This window comes from Octodon degus, unplaced genomic scaffold (assembly GCF_000260255.1).
Source record: "Octodon degus isolate 3935 unplaced genomic scaffold, OctDeg1.0 scaffold00016, whole genome shotgun sequence".
NCBI classification, from domain to species: domain Eukaryota; kingdom Metazoa; phylum Chordata; class Mammalia; order Rodentia; family Octodontidae; genus Octodon; species Octodon degus.
This window is the reverse complement of record NW_004524592.1, coordinates 11,873,485-11,890,912: the sequence shown is the minus strand read 5'-3', so window position 1 is coordinate 11,890,912 and position 17,428 is coordinate 11,873,485. Positions and strand designations below refer to the sequence as shown.

The 17,428-nt window shown below is 39.6% G+C and overlaps 1 protein-coding gene across 1 annotated transcript in view; it reads left to right on the top strand.

Annotated features, from left to right (window-relative positions):
- Pard3b (par-3 family cell polarity regulator beta) overlaps window positions 1-17,428 on the top strand; it is a 1,028,738-nt gene that overhangs the window by 913,657 nt on the left and 97,653 nt on the right. Inside the window, exon 21 of the mRNA XM_004626728.2 lies at window positions 11,030-11,159. Within this exon, the coding sequence (XP_004626785.1) occupies window positions 11,030-11,159 (130 nt within the window). The remainder of the gene's footprint in view (window positions 1-11,029; window positions 11,160-17,428) is intronic.

Genomic DNA, 17,428 nt, shown 5'->3' with positions numbered 1-17,428 from the left:
CACACTCACCGGACCTGTGCTAGGACTCTGTTATAGCTTCTTTAGTAGATATGAAAGTATGGCCTTCCTTCATGAACTTAATTTGTTCTGCAATTCTGGAAAAGATGGCCATCTTTATATGTGTGTGGAAACGATGGCCACAGTCATGTTCATCACCCAATGAATGCAGAGTTTGCACACAAAAACAAAATTTTGCTAAATGCTTTTGTTTGCCAACCAAATTGTTCGCCACCAAAAGAATTCATGAACTAAGGTACCACTGTATATATATCTAGAACACTGTCTCCTGAAAGCTAGAATCAAGTTCCTAATCATCATATTTAGCTCTTTCCATTAAAAACCTTGTTCTTAAAAACAAAATAAAAAAAAAAAACCCTACTTTTTCTTTGTCATATCTAGGGCCGGGAAGATGGCTCAGTAGAATAAGCACTTGCCTGGCAAGCACAAAGGCCTGAGTTCAATCCCTAGTTCCACAAAAAAAAAAAAATTAAAATAAAACAATGGTGTCATATCTATTATTTTTCTAATCTCCTCTACCGAAACACAAAAAGCAGAAAAGACCTTATTGTACCAGAAACTACTGTTTTAATCTACTGATTGTTAAAATTACACTCCCCAATACTCAAATAAAAAAACCGCCATCCATAACTAAATAATTTAGAATCTTATTTTCTGTTAGGATCCTGTAGCTGGTTAGGATATGCTCCCTTGGCATCCAGAAGGGGAGGTCTCAGCATCCAGCTGCTGGCAGTCAGTGTTGTGGTGGCATCCCGTTGTCCCTAGAGAGAAGGGAGAGCTTCTGTATTGCTTCCTCTGAGGAAAAGGGAATTTCACAGAGGCCTAAAAACTTCCCAAGTTTTCATGGCTTGTAGCCCACAAAGGCTTATTTTTCCCAGAATTGACCCTGAAGGTTTAATCCACATCTAAATGTCAGATATGTATTCTTAAAACTCAAGCTGTGTTTGCTTTAAGCCTAGAAGATAATAACTTTGTCTCTGCAGATCCTGGGGTGTTGGTGAGAATTTCTTTGAGAAGGAGTACATGCAGATGTGTGGATACTATCATTAATTTGTACAAATACCATGCAAATAGTAAATGTTCACTCTTCCTTAAACTATCTTATTTTAGTTGCAGAACATGAAAATGAGTTGAAATAATGCAACTTTTGTGGATTTCTTCCATTTACCAATATTTTGCTCATTTTTATTTTGGACTGTAAAATCCTTTCTTAAAAAAACCCTTCTAATATTCTAAATGAAGGGATGTCTCAAGACTAGTGTTTACAGTCATAATGGCAAGAAAAACTGTAGACAACTTAAATTCACCTGAAGAAACACTAGGGGAATACTTCACAGGTCTCTGCCTATAGCTTCTCACTAACTACCCCCAGCCACATTGTTTCTGTTAGCACTATGTTAGACAGCTCCTCTTGGGCAGCTGACATCTGTGGGAGACCACTGGATAGTCAGGTATGTCTTTAAATATTGGGCAATGTCTAGGTTACTTTTCACTCATTACTGGGACAAAATACCAACACCCAAATTTAGCAAAGAAAAGGTTTATTTATTTAGCTCACAGTTAGTGGAGGTTTCAGTCCTTACTCTGCTGGCTCCAAGGAAGATGGCAGCAGTTCAGGGTGGCAGAAAGCAACAAAGAGCAGAGGAGGAGCAGCTGCCATGGCATCTAGCAAGCCTCTCTCTCTCTTCTTTCCATGCTGAATGTGAAGACTGGAGCTCCTCAAGTAAGTGACCTTGGCTGCTGTGAAAATCCACACTCCTGTGAAGTGGCATGGCTTCGTTGATCAAGCTCCTCCAAAGAAGTGGCACTGCAAAGATCAGAACTCCTCCAAGGAAGTAGGACAGAATCCTTCCTCAACCCCGTTCTATAGTCTTCAAGTGTTGAGTCACTCAGCCGCCTCATCCCAGGGAGTGGTATCACCAAGCTGATCCAGCCAAGCTTCTGACATCTCAAGTTGACAGTGTCAACTACCACAGGCTCACGTTCAGAACAACACAGGACTCAGATCATAAGAGATGCTATGTGGAACTGAGCCCAGCCAATGAAAACCAAGTCAGCCCCTCTCCAGGGCATGTAAATATGTTCACTGAATGGAATGGCTGATGGAACCACAGTCACTATTTTAATTACCTAAAACCCTAATTTTGTCTAAGCTCAAATAAATGTATCCGTGACATGCAGTGCCAATGCAATGTCACTCTACTTCCTCTTCTTCAGCCGTATAGGAGTAGCTGTGTCTACAAGGATTGCAGCTTGGGCAAAGTCCATTTATCATCTCTAATAGTAGACACAGAGAATCACAGTTCCACATTGATCCAAATCTATTTTTTCTTTGTATCTATGCATGTGTACTTGGCAAAGTGGTAAAGAAGAAATGAAGGGACAATTTTGCTCCTATTCAATGTGAACTTTTTGACTATATTTTTAAATATTTCTTTTTTAAGAAATAAAAATTACCATATGAATCACTTGCTAAATTTCTTCTGTGACCCCCGCATACTTTATATTGTTCATAAAACTGGCAAAATGCCTTGAGACAATATACATTACATACTTATATCTTTGAAGTATTGGGTGTTTTTGCAAAGTACTTGCAGTTCAAGAATATTACACTGTGTATGGTAGAGGAAATATATCTGAACACTATTCAAAATATCCATAACTCAAAAGGGTATTTTATGACTAATGGCAACACTGTCTTCTGGAATTTAAACACAACCAAAAGGTCATTGCACAGTATCAGAATAATGTAATTATTTGCTACAGGCTTATGAAAGTAAATTGAAGCTGTGAAAAATGACGTGTGTTGTTAAGTTGTGAGTAACACTTGCAGTGTCATTTCTACGGAGTGTCTGCCTTTGCCAGAAGTGCAGATGAGAGGCAGAATGTTCTGATTAGAGAGCAGCCTCCCATCACCTCGAGTGATAAAGAGCAAAGGGAGAGCAGTGCCTTTTATCAGAAGAGACGACATTGATCAAGTGACGATCCTCAGTCACAGCAATCAATCCAATGGGAGAAAGTTGCCCTTCACGGATCAATGGGATTACTTTCAACGTAAATGGTGGCTGTGGCTCCTGGTGTGAAGGGAACAGCTTAGCATTATGCAATCAAAGGTGCCCAGGGAAGGGGGGCTTTTGTTTCTTTATGCTCCACCACTATGGCTTGATTCACCAGGATCAAGGTCCAACCCAGGGTTAAGATTTCCAAGACAAATCTTCAAGCTGTAGGCACAGAGGGTCAATTCACCAAGCAAGGGATGGAAATACCAACACAAGGGTCTCAAAGGAAGCACATACTAAAACAGGAAATTAGCTGAGAGAAACAAAAGGTCAGAGTCAGGTTGCTATGGCAAAGTCAGGATCTGCAGTAAGCCAAATCACATTGTCAGCTTGTTGCATTAGGTCAGAATGCCACAGACAGCAAGCATCCTGTGGCTGGGGGAAGGGCGCTGGGCAGGATTCCAGCCTGAGCTGCTTCTGTCTCACTGTGGCTTGTGGGTTTGTTCCTCCTTATGACCCCTAACTTGCGTGTCACCTTCCCCACAAGAGCCTGACACAAGGCATGTGTTTGTTGAAACTTTACACAAATACATACTTTTCAAAGGTATATATTAGCATACAGTGTAGCTTTTTCTCAGACTCTGCCACCCGTTTGTTACAGGACATTAAACATTCTCTTAAGATACCTAAGTACTCTTACCTATTAAGATATCAGAGATCAAAAATAATTGACAAAAGGCAGCCTAGAAATCAAAGGTATCTGTATACTCAAAATGGTTAGGATAGATACACAGCTCCATTCTCTTAATTCAGTGAATAGAGAGGTTTGTTCTAATAGTGTTTGAGACAGGATATCAGGTCTGCATCTTATACAATGAACAACCACTAAGACAACAATATACAATGTATTAATTATTGAAAATGTGCCAGTAGAATAATTGGTTGTGAAACTGTCTCATTGCTATTTGTTTCTCAATAAAAATATTTTTAAAAAAAGAATACATACAAAAAAAAAAAAAGAAATCAAAGGAAATTCTAGATGTGAAACATTTTTGCTTATTAATAGCATTAATTTTTCTTTCTCTAAACTCATTCTTTCTCAGTACCGGGGAGTGAAACCAGGGCCTTCTAAAGAACCATTTCCCCAGCCTCCTGCCACTTTTAATTTTCTTTTAAATTTTAAGATGGTCTGGCTTAGTTACCAAGCTAGGCTTAGACTTGTGATCCTCCTTCCTCAGCCTCCCAGAATGCTGGAATTACATCTTCATTCTGAATGTAGAGACTTAAAAGCATTCACAATAAGCAATCAAATAAGTTAGAAATTAAATATTCATATGGGCAAAGTCATATTCTTATTCAGGGAACTATTTTTGTAAAAATAATTAAAAATCCAGAACACCCTCATAAATAATTAGTGTAAACTTGGAAAGAAATTAGAAAGAAGACCCCCAAATGTGTGTGGGATTGATTTCAGGTCCCAAAGTTTCACTGGCCTCACCAACAAAATAAAAATCATATTTATAAATGCACCTTTGGAAAGCTGAGTATTCTTTGAAAGCTAGAAAATATGTAAGATAGAGAATAATCACAATTTTCACTATCTATATGAGACAGTTTTCAGAGCTGCTTGGCACCAAACTGTCATTAAGAGAAGTCTATAGAAGTAAGTCCCCTTAAAGCCAAATTTACCAAGTCTCTTCAGTGTACATGTTAGTGTGCATGACCACACTATTTAAATGTATTGTCTCTATGGGGTGTTAAGTCTATAAGTAGTGAAAGTGCTAGTGGGTCTGCGGTTTCTATGCATTTTAAAACCTTTTGAATTAACACTCCTGAGTGCATTATAAGAATCCTTCAAAATTTTTATTTGGCAGAAATTTTATCACCAACAGAAAATGGTGATAATTATACCCATGACTATCTACCTTCATTCAATATTATTTTCCAGAAAATTGGAAGAGGGGAAAATATATTTTATTCATGCTATTAAGAGTGTAAATGTCACTGAATCCCAGATGTGTTGAGAACCATGTTTCTATTTTGAGAAAAAAAATCTTTTGTGATAAAATTCAGCTATGATGTTGCTAAATTTTAATTGTAGAGCTATGATGACTTTTAGCTCCTTTCATGCCAAAGGGGGAGGGAGGGAGGGAGGGGGTCAGAGAGAGAGAGAGAGAGAGAGAGAGAGAGAGAGAGAGAGAGAGAGAGAGAGAGAAGAGAGAACAACTCTTCCCTTGGGAGATAGAAGAGAGAAACTATTTAAAGAAAGCATCAAAATAATATTTTAATTCAAAGTGATAAAAATTAAAAATCTATAAACAGTAAAAAAAAACCTCCCCACACTTGGGATTGCTGTTGACAGATATATGTCTTATATAAAGAACTTAATTCAGTTCAGGAACTTCATATAGATTATAATCCACATGGGAATATTTCCCCTAAGTTTCCATTGTACAGAGGCCATCTCTCAGGCACTTCATCAAATCTGAACACCAAACTGGTACTTAAAATGATTGTGTTCATGAGAGGCAAACATATTCAAAAGTGAAGAGGGGCTAGGGAGATGGCTCAGTAGAATAAGTGCTTGCCTGGCAAGTGCATGGGCCTGAGTTCAATCCCCAGTTCTGTCAAAAAAAAAAAAGATTGACATTACAAAAAAAAAAAGAGTGAAGAGCCATGATGTATCTTAAGGAAAGCTACTTGGAATTCACTGTATTCAGTTTCATTGTCGTGTGTGTGTGTGTGTGTGTGTGTGTGTGTGTGTGTGTGTGTGTGCATTGACAAACATCACCACTTACACATGCATACACAGTTATCCCAGATAATTCAATGATTCGTCGTGGCCAAGGGCTGGTGCCAGTGATTGACTTCCTCTCACACACCATGAACTTCCCTAGCAGCAGCCCTGGCTGCCTCTCAGCCCGGTCCTGATCCAGCATCTGCTCTTTTTTTGTTTGTTTGTTTTTTATGATACCAGGGGTTGAACTCAGGACCTTGCACTTGCCAGGCAAGTGTTTATTCTACTGAGCTATCTCCCCGGCCCCTATCTGCTCATCTTTGATGCAAGACTTTTATCATATGTTGGTTCTCCTTTGCACCCCATTCAGTTTTCTATCAGTTTCTTCCAAAAGCCTGTTAGAAATGTAATATGAATTGTTCAGAAATATGGCTGCTGTTGCTCCATCATCATTCTTTAATGAATACAGACTTCATGGCTTGTATTTCTATTACTTAGGTACTTCTGTTTCTATTTTTCATTGCAAAGATCTGTGCAAATAAAAGAATATCAAAAGGTATAGTTTTAAATGTGTTCTGCTAACTCCCTTCTGCCTTGAAATGCCAGTGAATTGCTGCTACAAAATGCATGCTGATTTTAATGCCTGCTTGCAGGGCAACATGGTGTGGAGAAACAAGTCAGGTTTCATAAACACACAAATCCAGGACCACCACTCACCAGTCATTACCCAATCCTGTGAGCCTCAGTGTACTTGTCTATGAAAGGTCAACAGCAACATCATCGTCACAGATTTGAAAATTAAATGAGATGATGTCTATAGAGTACAAATACTGTAGAAGCTCATTAATTGCCATTTATTTCTCCAGCCTACAGTAGCAGTAGAAGGGGCTATGATGTGCACAAATGAACACTCGTTTTAAGAAGTACTATAATTGGGAAATTTTGAATTAGGAAAAATAAAGCTGAGGTGAGGTTCCAAAGAAGCAGATGATTCCTTTGAGTGGAGCTGATCACAAATGGTGGCTAGTCATTGACAGTTATGGGTGGCTATGACAAAAACAACATGGTTTCTAAATTGTTACAACTTTAGTTCTTTCTAGCTCTGCAGCACTATAAGAAAGGCCTATTGAATGATATATTGCCTTTAAATAAATAGGTTGTACAATTGACAAGAAATACCTCCCATATAAATATTCTGTTACGCTGTTTGAAATAACATAAAATCTCAGCACATTTAGAATATAAGGCTATCATCCGTCACCCTCATATGATGCTCCCATAATGGGAGCATTTTGTCAGTGTAACCAGGCTTTGCTTGTGACCAGTGAACAAATAATGCCAAAAGCCTGATTTCCCAACTAATACATGATGACACAGTCATTGATTCTTTGATAGGTTTTATGTGATTCCAAGAGTATTTGAGTCACATCATAATTTGGTGTTACTTCTCAAACTATAGGACAAAAGGTTCCCTAGAATCCATACTGCAGAATTCTGTAAAGTCAGGAAAATACATCCATGAAGGAGACAAGAGTCCTTAGAACATCCTGCAGGCAGTTCTCAATTTCCATCTGATTCCTTTGCTGCAGGGGACCCAAAGTGGAACATAGAAATAAGATGGAGAAAGAGATTGGAAGATAGTAAGCAATAGTGCAAAGTAGGGCTAGTCTTGTGAATCATCTGCAAGCAATGAGCCTCATATTGTATTCCTTAGTGTGTGTGTGTGTGTGTGTGTGTGAGAGAGAGAGAGAGAGAGAGAGAGAGAGAGAGAGAGAGAGAGAGAGAAAATTATTGAGGATTTAACCCAAGGCCTTCTCACTGAGCTACAACCCCAGCCCAATTTCATTTTTATTTTTTACTTTTGAGATAAGGTTCACTTAGTACTTGAGTTGCATGGAATGGGCTTGAATTTGTGATCATCCTGCCTCAGAGTTCCAGAGTTCTGGAATTACAGGTATGCACCACCACACCTGGATCAACAGTGGTTTAAGATACATATAGCATCTGCTACACAAAACTGTAAATAAATTCAACTTAAGTGCCAGCTCCTGTAGATTAGTAGTGGTTTTCTGAAGTTATAGGCTGAGGTGGATTCAGAACCTGTGTCTGGGATCATTGGGGAATAATGCTATAATTGATTAGCAGTGTCATCTCTGGGCAGAAAATGGAATAAATGTTCTTAACATTGTACTTTCTATATAAGTTGCCTATAAATTATCACTATTATGATTTATTAGGATGATGATTTATTATTACAGAGTGCTAGTATGTCCCCATCAAATTGCTAAATTTCTACATTCTCAGCACAAAATGGAATTATTTAGTTTCTTTGATTACAATAATGTTACATGTCATTTTTATTAGTGTGGTGGTAAATACATGCATATTATTCAGTGAGAAAAGCTAAAAACTGAAATCAAAACTTACTATTCCTAAACTATACTAAACTATTCCTACTATACTAAACACTTGCTTAGAAAAAATATTATGTGGTTACTAGAGGTAGAATTAGGGTTTTTAAAGAAAGTCCCAAGCTATCATAAGAAAGTTCTCGCAGCATTCCATATTGTCTTTAAAATATTCATATGGTGAAAAAACAGAATATATTCTATACTAAGATGCCCTGTGACTGTTTTGTTGTTGTTTATTTTTCCACTGGGGCCAAATTTCTTCTCTGGGTTAATAACCGGGTTCTGTAAGATATCAGGGAATTTTTGAATCCAGAATAACTGATTTTGTATTCTTGCCCCGTTCCCTTGTTTGAGAATGTCAATCTGATCAAATCCATACTTTTAAATTTATATATTTATAGGCATATGGGCGAATAGTTTATAGTCTGAATATGATTTTTTCCCACCACAAATAGAGGGAAATTGTAGTATTGGTTTTTAAAGAAACAGTACCTTATCCATTTCTTTTTCCATTCTTTGTTTCTTTTTTTTCCCCTTTATTAGTGATGACTTCATTCTACTTGAATTCAATGCTTCAGTTTCTTGGGGGTAAACTAATAGATTATGTATGCAGTGTTCACTCCACGTTGATTGATCTCATCTGGCGGGTTTGAGCTGGTGCCTGCATTCCCATAAAGGCAGCAGCCTGTGTCTGGGACCCAGCCACCTCTGTCCTTGTGGATGACTCGGGAGCACAAAAGGGTCTGGGCAGGCCATGCTGCCTTCCCACAGGCCTTACTTCTGAGGGGTCATCTTCTTGGCATTATCTTCATCAAATGTTAAAAAAAAAAAATCCCTTTTATTTTTTTTTTAAAAGGGTAGGAAAAGAACTAAAACTATCTGGAAAGTTTTCAAATGCACACTGAAGATAGAAAGCTACACAGCCTTGAAGAGTTTGTATTTTCTTAATCAAAAATGGTGACTGCAGGTCTGGGGAGCACCCAGACAGCCCACAGCAGTCTGAGACTTCAGAGTTAGGACACCTGTTCACCGTCCCTGACTGACAGTCTCACCCAGGAAGAGCACTTTTCTTCAGAAGGTGCTTACTCAACCCTTTTCCTTGTTACAATTTGCATGCATAATTTATATTAGTGTGTGCTAAGAATGTGTCACTGCTGGCGGCTTGGTGCACATATACAACATACCTTGGTCATTCCCCATCCTTCACTGCCTTCACTGTGGCCCTTTCTCCCCTCCAGAAAAATCTGCCTTTTCACTTCCTACCATCTCTCCTCTATTTTACTCTATACGTCACAGGTCCACAGGTTTGTCATCTCAGAGATACCATACAGGCTTAATTTAAGTACTTTAACAAAACAGATGCTCACTTTCTATTGCTTTTCCAATGCCTTATCTTTATTGGATATCTCTTTTAAATTGAAAAGCCAATCATAATATTTAGGGCCATTTGGGCCTATAAGGCTCTTCATACCTGCACCACTGCCTGCCTGTCCAAGGTCACTCCCCCTCCTCTACATCCCTTATGCACTAGAGCAGCGATTCTCACTTACCATGGAACACCAGTGTCTGTACTGATGAAGTACCCTAATCTGCCAGTGATATACATTGGTCATTTCTTAGTGTAAATTCTAAATGTTCTAAGTTAAAGTTATAAGCACCCACTTTTTTCTAACTTCCTGCTCAAAGGAAGGGGGCGAGTATCACCCAGTGTGTGTGAGGGAGGAGTGGAGACCTTGAGGACCACCACTTGCTCAGGTAGCCAGCGCTTTCTCAGGGCTGTGATTCACCTTGCTCTTCTGTCTTCCTGGATCCGCCTCTCCTCCAGCTGTTGAACACTTATATATATTTGAAGGCTCAGCTACAATGCCATCTCCTCTATGGCACCTCTGTGACCATGTCCCATGGCCTTGTCCTCTGTGGACCTGTGACGTCATGCAGAGCACTGTTGTGGTACTGTCAAAATACATCATAGCCATCTATGTAGCTTTTGGTCCCCACCTCCTGGACTACAGTTCTTGTAGGTAAAGGCTGTGAAATGTCTATTTTTACAGACCTGGGTCTCAACATAAGGTCTGGCACAGTAGGGTGCTCAACTGTGCCTCAAACCAATTAAAGGAGCCAAATGATGACTCAGATCCATCTATCAGTCTCTACTTACTTCCCAGTCCTGAATCACATGGCATGATAGTAGCTCTGTTGAAATGATTATGACATCTAACTCCAAGCTACAGCAAACCACTGGCTAGCCATGCCGGGAGCAACAGTGGCTGTAGTACCAGAGGGAGGCCTAGGACAGGCATCAGGAGGGCACCCTCAGCTGCCACCCTGCCTCCTCTGTCCTGCCTCATGTTTTCCTTGGCATGGCTTTTGCCATTTCGCTTCACCTCAGCTTGGCTGTCCCCACACACTGACATATCCCACTACTATCGTCTCACTCCCAAAATTCATGAGTCTCATTGAAAGGACATTGCCATATGCCAGCTCATATCACATCCAGCCTTCATCCAAACAACTGGAACTTCGTCCCTAATAGGCAACACTTATTTGTGGAAATGAGACACTCACATTAAAACTCAATCAAACTATGTATATGATTTTAAAAAGAAAATGATAGATATTTAAATTGCTCTAAGAGGCCAAGAGTTTAGCTGACCTCATTCCAAAGATTTTCTCAAGTCATATATTTTGAACTTTGTAGCAAAGTTATACATATATGCACTATTTTTAAGCATCTTAATTACTAATTTCACCATTTTCCCTAGCATATTTGAATTATATCATTGAATCTTTCATCTTTAATAGGAAGATCATAAAATGGTTTCAAGGCTAATGTACACTGTGTGACTGTGTGTTGTGTTCTCTAGTGGCCGTCCAGGAAACTCTGACCGCATCCAGAAGCTGCGAAAGGAGTATTATCAAGCTCGCAGGGAGGGCTTCCCTCTATATGAAGATGATGCAGGAAGATCAAGACCCTCCGATTATGAACTTCACTGGGTAAGCCACTACCTGATTTGAACCATTCCAACTTGCTGAAGTAATTTAGGACAGAAGAACACAGTCAGCTGTGTTCTATGCATATCAAGCTTACTGAGGTTCCTTGGGGCTTATGTATCTAGATATTGCCCAAATGGCAGCTGTCTTCCCCTGCAGACATTGCTTACAAAAATCCAGGCACATGTTCCTTCTAGCTTCCCTCGCGTGCTTCCTTCTGGGTATGTGCTGCCTGGTTTTGAGATGAGCAGATCTCTGTCTATTGGAAAGACAGATTCTTTGCCAATGTTTAGTGAGCCTAAATCTTTACCCTCCTTTAGCCTCAGACACCTCAGCCAGCATTAATAGGCCACAGTGGAGGCCCTGTGCCCTTTGGAGTATAGTTATTAGAAGCAACCTTCTAAAGGGTTATTGTTAGACATATCAATTGTTTGGATATTAAATCTGAGCAAATCACATTCCACTGACCTTACCAGTACATTAACATTGCTTGGCTTCAAGATAAAGGGAGATGTGACCAATTTTCAACACATAAGGGCCAGAAAAAATTATTGTAATCACTGAAGATATACTCCCTCAGTTTTTTAAGACTAGAATGATTGATTTTCTTTTCATCTTTTCTAAGAAGGTAGGGCTGTGCTTACAAAATAAACTTTGCTCATGAGGCTCCACAAGAATGTCCCAAGGAGGTGTACGAGTGTGAGAGGACATGTACTGTCAGCTACTCAGAATGGCACTTGACACGGAGCTGGCACTCAACAGTTACTATCTCTCCATACCAACATTACTGAGGCTGAGTTGAACATGATCATAGCAGTGTCCTAGCCGGATTCCTTCTCATGTACCTCTTTGATGGATTACTGCCTACTACTCCAGTTTCTAGTGCTACGTTAGAAACCAAGTAAGGAACTCTGTCATTCTGGTGCTCACTGAAGAGCAGCCCCTGTGGGAGGCCCCTCTGTCAAAGGGAAGTGTTTCCTCCCTATTTCACATTCACATTTATGCTTACAAGATCAGGGTAGAGTAAGTAGTATCCAGCCAAGTGGACCCGTGGTAGTTTTCACATCTGTACAGAGGCAGGTCACACAGGACACACAGTTCGCAAGTCAGTTTCAAGACACAGCACCTTTGGGCAGAGCAGCTGCAGCACATGAGATTCCTGCCAGAAAGACAGACTTTGAAAGCAGTAGCCAGAGGTGTGCAGTGAGGACCAGTGACTCCAAACCAAGTGGCAACAGGCTCCTTCAAGATAGTTTTGGTAGACTATAAACCAGAACAAGCAGCTATTTATTGGCTTTATCACAGGTGTCAGCATTAAATAGAATGACATTTAAAGCACTGGGACAACTTGTCTCTTGGATTCTCAATAGCAAAAGAGAAAGATTTCCACAGAACAGCAGATTAGATAACAATTTATTCTGTTTTAAACTCAATTGAGATCAATTTACTGCCTTTGACAAGAGAGTGAGAACTCGTTAGGTGAAGCTCTGCTCTCTCAACAAAACAAATAAGCAATACAGTGCAGGAAACTTATTTCCACCATACCTGGAACAGAGCACCATGTCCAGTACTTTGAAAAGTAGTCCACCCACAAAGCACTACGAATCCCTATGAGCAAAATAAGCAAGGTATTTTAGATCAGGTAGTCTTAACTGTTTTGACATTATTTTATATTATTTCTTTAATTCAAACTGGAAGGATGAAAATGCTTAACCTCCAGAGACTGAATATTTCCTCCTACCCTCACCAAACTCTTCCCTTGTGTGCTTCCTTCTTTAATGATCCTATTTTATGCTGGGCAAATATATATGTGGACAGTCCAGCGAGTGAAGAAGTGTCTCTGTTTTCTTTGATGTTTCTCACGATCTCATGTGTTGTGCTTTGCCAAACATGACTGATGTTATATTTCCCAGACATTTGGGGTCTAAAGCTTCCCAAAGGGATTCTGGGGAAATGAAGAGATGAGTTTTCTTTGTGATCACCTGAAAATGCCAACCCAGGAATTAGGATCTCAGTGTCCTTTCCTCACCTCTCCCCATACCACGGAAAACACTATTACCTTTGTCTAGCAGAGGCCTGATGATTTGCTACTTTTGGAGGGATCTAGGAAAGTAAGCTTAGAAAGTAAACATTTCATTCCTTCCAGTCACTATGCCAAAGCAGCTCATATGACACTGCAGTTCCTAAACTAGGTTGGTTGGTTTTCAGTGTCACAGGGGTACTTGTTAAAGTCAAACCAATTGGCCATGAAGGGGAGGGTAGGAGAGCCCCCCGCCCCAGGTGCTTCTCCAGGTATTCAACTATGTTTCTAACTCAAATTTTAAAAATGGGGCATTGACTCCTTTTTCTTAGTAGACATTAATGCAGTGCAAGTTTGCTAATAAAACTCTCTATAGCAGTAGCAGCAATAGGAATACACGCATGGACTTAGAATTCCCCATGTCTTATAACTCAGGTCCAGATGTCTAGTGGATGCTCCCCAGTGTTGTACTGTTCTGGAGACCTTTGAGCTCTCAAGGTGCTCAAAGAGACACTAGGAGAAAAAATGACATCACCATTAGTTCCCCCTTGTTATTGAGTGATAGGGGAGCTGTTCCGGGGACTCTTGCAGATATTAAAATCCAAAGTGCTCAAGTCCCTTAAATAAAATAGTGAGGTATTTGCATGGAACCCACCCATATTTTCCCACATACTTTAAATCACCTCTAGATTATTAATAATACCTAATCAATGTCAGTGCTATGGAAATTGTACTATACTAGTTAGACCATAGTGACAGGAAAAAAGCTGTACAGGTTAATAAAGGCACATTTTTTACAAATATTTTCAGTCAGCAGTTGGTTGAATCTAACCTAGGTAGCATCCACAGATATGGATGACCAAATATATTCTTACTAGTTTAAAACTAGACCAGAAAGTATGAAAGTAGGCTCCCAAAATTTCTCAAAGCCAAATTGATTAATTGGCTGATAGACAATTAGGATCTAGGAGTATTTGTTAGAGGCAGCCTTCTCAGTGGGAAGAATACTCTTTCTTTGGCCTTCTCTAGACATCCCAAACCTTCCCTGGCTGCCCTATGTCTACTCCTCTCCCAGTATTACACATATTCAGTGATCGGAGCCTAAGACTTCTCTAACCTTTCTTTCCTTCATTTTGCCTTTCTTTTCTCTGTGTCTCTTATTCAACGATATTTGCTCAACCTTAATGTAGACTTGTTGCTGGTAACAAGCGTATACTATCTCTGGCTTGGAAGAACTCTAAATCTAGCTAAGAGGACAGATATTTAAGCCAATATAGCATAGACAAAGGCCATTGTCTAGGAAGCAGCAAGGTGCCCAGGGAGAGCAAGGGAGTTGGTAGTGGGCAGGGTCTGCAGTCATTTGGAGGAAAGGTACTGGAAAGGCGATAGAAATAATTTGGGATTTACTTGAGCCAGCACATTTTATTCTTTTTCTTGCAATGTGGTCTTAGCTTTTGTTTGTTTGGTTTTCTTTTCCAAGAAAGCTCATGATTTATGCACTTCATTTGTTTTAAAATAAACAAATGCACACAGATTGTAAGGTTTGTAAATATGGACCTGAGACCTTAAAAATCTTTTCAGCCAGTCTGTTTTGTGGCTGTTTTCTCATCCAGGCTCTGAAAAGCTGTAAAGAACAGGTAGAGAGAATCTCAGTGGCTGCAAGTGAAATGCCCTGGTGAGTTGTTATAGGCCCAATTAAGTAAGCAAGATATGTGAGCTGCGAAGTGTTAATATTTGCCAAAGAAAACATGATGCCTCTTATCTGCTGGTATTTTATTTTCTGTAAAACTTGTTAAGACTGTCACAGTCCTCTGGCAACTGGCTGCCTTTTTTATTAATAGATAAAGATTATCTGCTTATTTAACAGAAACATAAATATCCTGTAAGTAATTTCAGAAATAATACAGCTCTAAAATTTACTAAAATATTAACACCTTTAGTGGTTTTTTTTTAGAACTGCATAGTTTGTGTCATTATTCTCTCTATTGGACAGGAAGAGAAGGTATTTGTCCCTACATAGAAAAAAATGAAAGAGAAAACATCTTAAACTCTCATGTTTATGAGTTTACACTGTCATAAAAAGCATGGTACTACATTTCTCTGGCAAAGGGGATTGGCTCAGGTAGATGGTGGTTGAAATATACAGATGGAGAGAGGAGTAAATGGAAACCTTTGAAGGGTTTGTTCCTCCTGTTATGAAGATGGTCAAGAGTCAATGTGAAGGAACCTACTAGGTAGATGGCCTCTCAGTTAGAGATAAATCTAGTGACTACTGCATCTGACGGGAGAACCAGAACCTGAGATCATACTGACCATCTTAAGAAAGAAATTTGAGATGGATGTACAGTCACCAAGAAAGTACAAAAACTACCCAAAGGTTATAATCTAAGCACGTCAAGATGAGTGCAAGCTCCCCTTCTCTCATCTAAATTGATACTTCTGTGGGTTATCTTCATCTGTGTTGTCTTTATCTTTCCTAAAAGGAATCTAATAAAAGCTAAGGAAACTGATGAACAATTCTGATTAGTTCATTGGCTCTTACATTGCAAGGGACTGAAACCTAAGCACACTGGCCTAAGCAAGAAAATAAATTCTATGAGGTCATATAAACACAGCTAACTCTACCCAAAGTTGAATCCACTTCCTCCAGACCTGTCTATTCTCAGGTCTGCTGTGTTGTCTCAAAACACCCTTCCTGGGGATCATAGCAAGGCTCTAACTAACAACTTTGTGGAAAGAGGGTCTCACTCTTAGTAAATCCAGGAGAAGTCCTAGAATATGCATTTCAATGACTTGATTGTCTTAGGCTAGGTCACAGGATCATGTCCGCACCAATTCTCCTGGACAGAAAATCTAGTATTAGAACCAAGCTAGAATGAGGTCACAAAGTCATCTCTGCAACTAGAAAGTACACCTAGACCACCCAAACTCTATACACAAGCATGAGTACAGAGGGAAGCCCCAATGAAATCAAATTATTTGCCAAAACTTTGAATTCAAGTAATTATATATGCATTGTCATCTGTTAACATTTTTTAAGAAAAGATGGAAAAAAGACCTTTCTATTCATGTGTTTTCCTATTTATAATTAGAAAGACCTATTATTAATCTCAAATTTGCTACCATTCTCTGCTAACTAAAGAGAGAAAGAAAATTTATTTTTGCCTCTGGATCCAGTATCTTTCAGCTATTCCAGGAGCCCAGAAGAGTTTATTGAGCTATCCATGAGAAAAACCCACACCTCTGAATTTTTAGTTACATAGAGAAATGATGTCTTGATTTACTGCAAATGTAGGAATTGATCCCACGAGAAATAATAGAATTCTTCAAGAGGATTGAAGGCTATCTCTTGAGGCAGAACTGCCCTATCTGTATTTTGTGCATTGTTCTTTGGTGGCAAATATATTCATCATTAAAAGCTTGCAGAGATGGATAAATGTAATGAATGCAGAGACAAAATGTAGTTTGGTTCCTTTAGCAGCTTTCTGTCACTGTAACAGAACTCTGAGGTAATGAATTCATAAAGAAAAAAGGTTTGTTTGGGGGTTCCAATCTATGAGCCACTGGTCCCAGTGTGAGGCAGCATATCATGGTAAGAACTCAGTAGTGAATGGGCTGGGGAGATAGTTCAGTTGTCTAAGCACCTGCCTGGCAAGGTCAAAGACCCAGGTTCAATCCCCAGCAATAAATTACATTCTGTGCTGGCCCTGGAACCCTAGGCACACCATGCCAGCCACTGAAACTGGGCATGGTGATACTTGCCTATAATCCCAGAATGGGGGAGGGGGGGCTGAGACAGGAAGATCACTATGAGTCCTAGCTGCATAGCAAGACCTCGTACCAAATAAATAATTTTTTAAAAATTTAGTAGTGGAATAGATCTTCTTACAGCATGACCAGGAAGAAAAAGAGAAACGGGAAAAGCCAGAGTGCCACAATCCATGTTCAAGGCCCACCCTTGATGACCTAGGGCCCTTCTACAAGGCCCCATGTCTCAAAAATTCTACCACCTCCCAATAGAACCACACTAGGGGCCAAGCCTTTACCACATGGCCCTTTACTCTAGCTGCCCCGCTCATGCAGTAACAGCTCCTTCCCAGGTGCTCTCTGAGCTCCATGAACAGCTCCCCTACTGATCTATCAGCAGATCTGTGTTTACTCTGAGTTCCTAAAATGGCCGACCTAGGAATGCAAGAAGGAGTATAGCCAAAAAAAGAAAGAAAAAGAAAAATCCTACTCTGTCTATGAACTA